Source organism: Mus caroli, unplaced genomic scaffold (genome assembly GCF_978045245.1).
Source record: "Mus caroli unplaced genomic scaffold, Mus_caroli_1 scaffold_8, whole genome shotgun sequence".
NCBI lineage: Eukaryota > Metazoa > Chordata > Mammalia > Rodentia > Muridae > Mus > Mus caroli.
The window spans coordinates 5,077,524-5,083,937 of record NW_028227263.1 but is presented as its reverse complement, the minus strand read 5'-3'; the positions used below and the strand labels follow the sequence as shown (position 1 = coordinate 5,083,937).

At 43.6% G+C, this 6,414-nt stretch overlaps 1 protein-coding gene across 1 annotated transcript; it reads right to left on the bottom strand.

The window, feature by feature from the left end:
- Window positions 1-1,432: 1,432 nt before the first annotated feature.
- LOC110298645 (olfactory receptor 13A1-like) lies at window positions 1,433-6,038 on the bottom strand. Its single transcript, XM_085842505.1, has 2 exons — window positions 5,969-6,038; window positions 1,433-4,427 (listed from the first exon to the last, which is right to left on the bottom strand). Exon 2 carries the CDS (start codon window positions 4,295-4,297, stop codon window positions 3,368-3,370), a length of 930 nt encoding a protein of 309 aa, XP_085698631.1. The 5' UTR covers window positions 4,298-4,427; window positions 5,969-6,038; the 3' UTR covers window positions 1,433-3,367.
- Between the last annotated feature and the right edge of the window lie 376 nt (window positions 6,039-6,414).

Below are 6,414 nucleotides of genomic sequence, written 5' to 3'. Positions count from 1 at the left end.
AACTAACTGCCTCCAGAAACTGCGACTTCCATTCTTCATGAGCACCAACACAATGATGACAGGATACAGGGTCTTTTGAGGACCCTCGGAACATGTGTGTGTGTGTGTGTGTGTGTGTGTGTGTGTGTGTGTGTGTGTGTGTGTGTGTGTAGTAAGTGAGAAATGAAAACCAGACCAGGATGGAGGGATGGAGGGGTCTGAGCAAGACTGAGGATGAGACAAGTTCACTACAAACAATCAGACTTTGGATACCCCTAATCAGAAAGAGAGTATAATGGCAGTTGCCCAGGAAGAATACAACTGTAGTTGCCAGGATACAGTGTTTGCAAGCTATATAGAGTGTACAATATTAATGTCTCAGAATAATTACCCTGTAGGCCCTTTATATGCATTGCTGACTTCTAGGAAACACAACCTGAATGCTTTTCTTCCTTGAGGAGCGCCTCAGTTTCTCAAGAACTGAAAGGCACACGGTTCTCCAGCAGCAACTGACTCTAAGGAAGCTAGATGAAAAGTGCCAATTGGGAAATGCCTAAATATTTAGAATTTAAGTAATACCTTCCTAAGTAACACATTAAAAAATGTAAATCACCAGGGGTGTTAAGGACCACAGGGGCAGAACAATGTGTGAAGCAGTAGTTGATGTACTTCGTAGGGCTACACCTCTGCACTAAATAACAACAGTGCAGCCCTACAAACTACATCAACTACTGCTTACAACCTGTCTTATTCAGGGTTTCTATTCCTGCACAAACATCATGACCAAGAAGCAAGTTGAGGAGAAAAGGGTTTATTTGGCTTACACTTCCATACTGCTGTTCATCACCAAGGAAGTCAGGACTGGAACTCAAGCAGGTCAGAAAGCAGGAGCTGATGCAGAAGCCATGGAGGGATGTTCTTTACTGGCTTGCTTCCCCTGGCTTGCTCAGCCTGCTCTCTCATAGAACCAAGACTACCAGCCCAGAGATGGTCCAACCCACAAGGGGCCTTTCTGGCTTGATCACTAATTGAGAAAATGCCTTACAATTGGATCTCATGGAGGTATTTCCTCAACTGAAGCTCTCTGTGATAACTCCAGCTGTGTCAAGTTGACACAAAACTAGTCAGTACACAACCCCAATGTCAGTGTCACTCCTAGAGCAGGAGGGAACCTCTCAGGAGCTGAGTAGGAGTTAGGGATGATTAGGCTTCAATCCTGAGTCCTTTTCTATCATCGAATGTAGGTGAGAGTAAAAGCCAGTAGAAATCCCATTCACTGTTGCTGAGAGTATGAAGGGTAAAACCCCAGTGAAAACTTTGATACAAAACTCAGCCTCCACTCACCCTGAGTCCCTGAGAGGCCATTCACAGTCACTTACTGTAGAGAAAGAAAGGAATGGAAGAGGATTTATTTGATTTTATTTTGATTGTTTACGGGAGTTGAGTAACAAAGTGTGTTATAGCCTTAGATCGTAGTACTCATCAAAATGGAAAAGAACATAGCATTGGTTACATAAAAGAACAGGAGTCCATTTTAAATATTGTTGTATGGCTGGAAAGATGGCTCATCATTTAAGAATACTTACTGCTCTGCAGATGACCTGGGCTCTATTTGCCCATCCACATGGTGACATACAGCCATCTGTCACTTTATTCCAGGGAATATAACACCCTCTTCTGACCTCCAAGATCATTAGGCATGCTTGTAATATATATACAAACATCCAGTAAAAACCTTCATACATATAAATAATATTAAAAAATAAAAAAACCAATGTGCTATGAAAGAGCACACATGTCAGAATGTGTGTTGCTTGATGTCATGTGTACAAAGTTCTATAACACACAAAACTGACCTGCAGCTGAAATGTCAGGACAGCAATGACTACCAGAAAGGGCACTGATGACCTCAGGCCCAACATGTAGAACAGCCCTGGGTAAAACATCCTACATTAAAGGCTACCATCTCCGCTCTCCTAGGAGAGTTGTATTAAATAGCTGTGTGTATTTGCCAAAACTCAGTAAATAATACCCTGACTCACCCATTCCACTGTCTGAAATTTTTTCCTTTAGAGCTTCAGGTCAGAAAAACCTACAAACAAATTATTGTCTCTAATATGCATATGAAACTATTTAAGGAAGAGTGAATTAATAATTGTAGCTTGTTTTGAAATGAGTAAAATAGAAGGGCACACAAATAAATAATTTAGAAAATGGATATAAAACATGAACTCAACAGCAGAGGAGTAGAGACAAAAATCACAGCTGTCCGGCTAAATCCTGACCCATTCACTATGCTTGAACTCTTTCAGTAAAGCACAGTGGACATTAAAACCCTGGATACAGTGTAGAAAACACATTTTAAGATCAAAATGTATGACCAACACCATGGTTCAGCACTTGCTGCCAAGCCTGATAGCCTTTGTTGACTTATAAGAGACTTCTTGAAAGAAAAATAACAGCTGGATCCTGTAGCCTGATCTATATAATAAACATGAGCACAAACACATTGACAAGTTTGGTTGTGTCTGTGTGTGCTTGTATACTGAGAAGAGGATTTTGAGCCATTCAAGGAGACTTCCCAGGATCAGAGTATGCCCTTGAGAGAAAATAACCATGCCATGGCAGAGGTGATCAAACCTATATAGACCCTAAAAAGTGTTTGGAACAAGTGATTAGCAAATATATAAATGTCTTCAAAAGGAAACTACACCAATAGATTCAAAGGTGAAGAATCACAGAGGCAGTTGTGCCTTTGGAGGTTGCTAACAACAGCATTAAACAAAACAGTGTTTATTATAGCATAGAGGAAACTGTTTGGGGGGAGGGGTAAGAGTCTAGGAGGATGCAGTGGACAACAGCATTCAGAGGACAGAGGGATATTAATCTCTTACTCAGTCTGCAGAAGCTACTGTCCAAATCATGAAAAGTCTGGCATCCTTTACTAAGATGGCAAAGCAACCCGGATCAAGAGGAACAGACAAGTCAAACCACACCTTCCTGGGCATTACCTGTATGAGAAGTATATTGCTTGTTCTTTCTCCTCTCAGAGGTGTAAGGACCATGGTGCAACCAGACACAGTTCTCAAGTCCAAACTAAGAGGACTTAGTCCAATGTCGAGGTCTGGGTGATTTTCTCCAATGCATGATACCAAAAAGCTCTACATAAGAGATAGCTACCCAGGATATAAACACACCTACCCCAAACCTGGATGTCCACATTTCCAAAAGAAAATGGCCAGTGGCTCCTCCAAGGAGAGCACAGAAGATGTACATCTACCATATAAATTACCTATCTGTTCTCTGACAGGACATCAGATTCTCAGTTACACATCCCAAATAGTTCATCAACAGCTTGATCAAGTCACATTTGGTGACTTCTGCCTCCTCAATGGAAACAGGCAAATAACTTTTTGAGGGCTACCTTGACATCTTTGTTCCTCAGAGAATAAATGATGGGGTTCAGGGTAGGGCTGACTACTGTGTACAATAAGGTAACAACCTTGCCATTCTCCGAGGAGGATCCAGAGCCAGGCTGGAAATAGGTGTAGATGGAAGTGGAGTAGTACAGGGTGACCACCACCAGGTGGGCAGAGCAGGTAGAGAAGGCACGCTTCTTGCCCTCAGCTGAGCGGATGCGCAGAATGCTGGAAATGATGAAGCTGTAGGATATCATAGTCAACAGAAAGTTGATCACACCAAAATAAGCGTCTGCGACAGCAATCATGATGTTGTTGAGGGTGGTTGGGCTGCAAGACAGAAGCAGCAGTGTTGGGATTTCACATATGAAGTGACGAATTTGGTTGGGGCCACAGAAATTGAGTCGGATCATCAGGCCAGTTTGCACAAATGCGTTGGCTATGCCAATCACCCACACACTGCCTGCAAGCAGGACACAGATGGGCCAGCTCATCAGCGTGTTGTAGTGCAGTGGGCGGCAGATGGCCACATAGCGGTCATAGGCCATGGAAGTGAGCAGCAGCAGTTCAATCCCTAGAACACCGATGAGGAAGAAGATTTGGGTCATGCATCCCTTGTAAGAAATGTGGCTGCTCTTACCCACCAAACTCTCCAGCAGTTTGGGAACAACAGTGGATGTGCAGATGATGTCCAACAGGGCCAGGTTTGTAAGTAAGAAGTACATGGGGGTGTGAAGGGTTCGGTTGAGGCTAAAGGCTATGATGATGAGGGTGTTTCCTGCAAGAGCCATGATGTAAAGAAGCAAGAAAAAGGCCAAGAAGAGAGCCTGGAGCCCAGGGTCCTCAGAGAGTCCCTGCAGGAGAAACTCCACCACTGTTGTGTAATTGTATATTTCCATTTGAGAGTAAGTCCTGGGAGTTACTGTGACACAGCTGGGGATGGTCAAGGAGACACAGGGTGTGGGACAGCCATCATTTCACACTGGGTTCAGTCAGCCATGAGTAAGAGTGCTTCTCATTGCTCTGTTTCTGTAGAAATGATAACATCATCTCTCAACACAGTGTGACAGGGGGAGCATGAACTCTCCACTCTGTACACAGTAGACCCAGAACAGAAGGAACCCCTGCCTAAAATGGTCAATATCCTTCTACAGCCTCTGTTTCATTCAACATAGATCATGTCCTATGATACCCTGAGAACTGGAGCTCCTCTTAGCATGTATGCCAGGCAGCTAATGTATACCAAGGGGAAATCTGTTCCATAGCATAGACTTATTGGATCTAGAAAGGACCAGACTTATCAAGGGGTGGGCTGCCTTCTCAGAGGCAGGCAGAAAAACAGTTTGGGAGAGAGCATGATTGGGATCTGGAGTGGTTTAGAACATGGAGCAGTTATAGCATAGCACCTCTTTTCTGTACACCACACTTTCTATTTCTCCATTGCCAACCTAAGTCACTCCCCTGTGAATGATAAACTCAGTGAGGACAACAGCTCCCTTGCACTGGTGGAGGCTTGTGCCTGCCAGCGAAGGTGTCTGACCATGCTATGGCATAGATTCAGCTTCAATACAGCCAAATTTCTAGGTTATCACTCTGCCAGCTTCACGTCTGTCTTCCCTTCACCTCATACACATATATCTGTAATCATCCAGGACTCCCCATGTGTATAGGTCTCTCAGGTAGAGACGGATGTGGACTGATCAGCACGCAGAGAAAGAGCTCTGCCCCTTTCTACTGTCTGTTGGGAATGAGCAGGCCCACACCCATCCTGGAGACTCCATGAGTGGGATGTTGGCTGCATGAAAAAAAAGAAGTCACAAAGGGTATGTGCTGAACAAGGAAGACACTCTTCCACTGTGTATGCACCAATCAAGGCCTTTCTCCTACAGGGTGAACTTGAGAGCATTTTGAGCTTTTTATAAGTCCATCCCCTCCCACTGAAAAGCTAAGCTACCCATAGAACCCTCAAGACACATACTTATCTCCGCAAAGCCAAGGGTGATCTCTCAGTATTTTCTATAGATACCCAAGTTATCATATGGACATAGGGCTTCTCAAGTGAACTCCCAAATTCCCTCTGATTATGTCTCAGCCTAGTACCTGTCTGCCTGTAACTCCTCAAGCCACAGGAGTTTCTGAGCGCTGAACTCTGTACCAAACTCACAGAAAACCATCAGGCTTCTCTAGAGATCTAGCTCTGCCTCAGAGCCAAGCCACAGGGCAAGATTTCTGTTCACAATGATCAACTGGTCAGATAGGTCACAGAGCAGACCTATAGAGCCATGCATTTAAGGTTTCCAGATGAAATTTTGAAGCAAGGTGACTCTGATAACAGTTGTTTATATATATATATATATATATATATATATATACACTAAAATAGATTAGAGCAAAACCAAATCTCTTTTGATTGTCATCCCATCCTCAGAGAAGACAAAAAGAAGGGAAGGAAGGGAGGAAGGAAGAAAGGAAGGAAGGAAGAAAGAAGTAGAGACAGCATGTGTGTGTGTGTGTGTGTGTGAAGATGGGTGCCCAAAAGGAAGAAGTGAATAGAGGAAACAACAACTCACATGGTATAAGAAGCTGTTCTTGGCTGCCCATTTAAATCCAAGATGTCTATATGTCAGGAATAATTCATACATTGTATCCACAAAGAGCCCTGTGTCTCATTTGTTTGCTTTTGACCTTAATGTGGGTACTAACCCCTGGGATGGACTTTGAGATTGCTTGGAGGTGGCCCTCAGAGGGCAATTACCAACAACGAGGTAAACATGAGTCTCTCTGGGCCACAGTTGCCAAGCCATAAGGCATGGAGAAAGCAGATGCCTGATGTCATGTGCACAACTCTAGAACACTGACCCCTTGGTGATTTCTACCCCAGGGATGCCCTCAAAACATCTTGCCTGAGCATCATGTACCCTTGATCACTGTAGCAAGATGTATTTCTTATTAACAAACTGTCCCTCATCATACTCTATTGGTTTCACTCATTTGATTTTATCATTGCATCATTACA

Coding starts and splice junctions, on each gene's coding strand:
- LOC110298645 (XM_085842505.1), bottom strand. CDS start 4,297: ATGGAAATATACAATTACACAACAGTGGTGGAGTTTCTCCTGCAGGGA.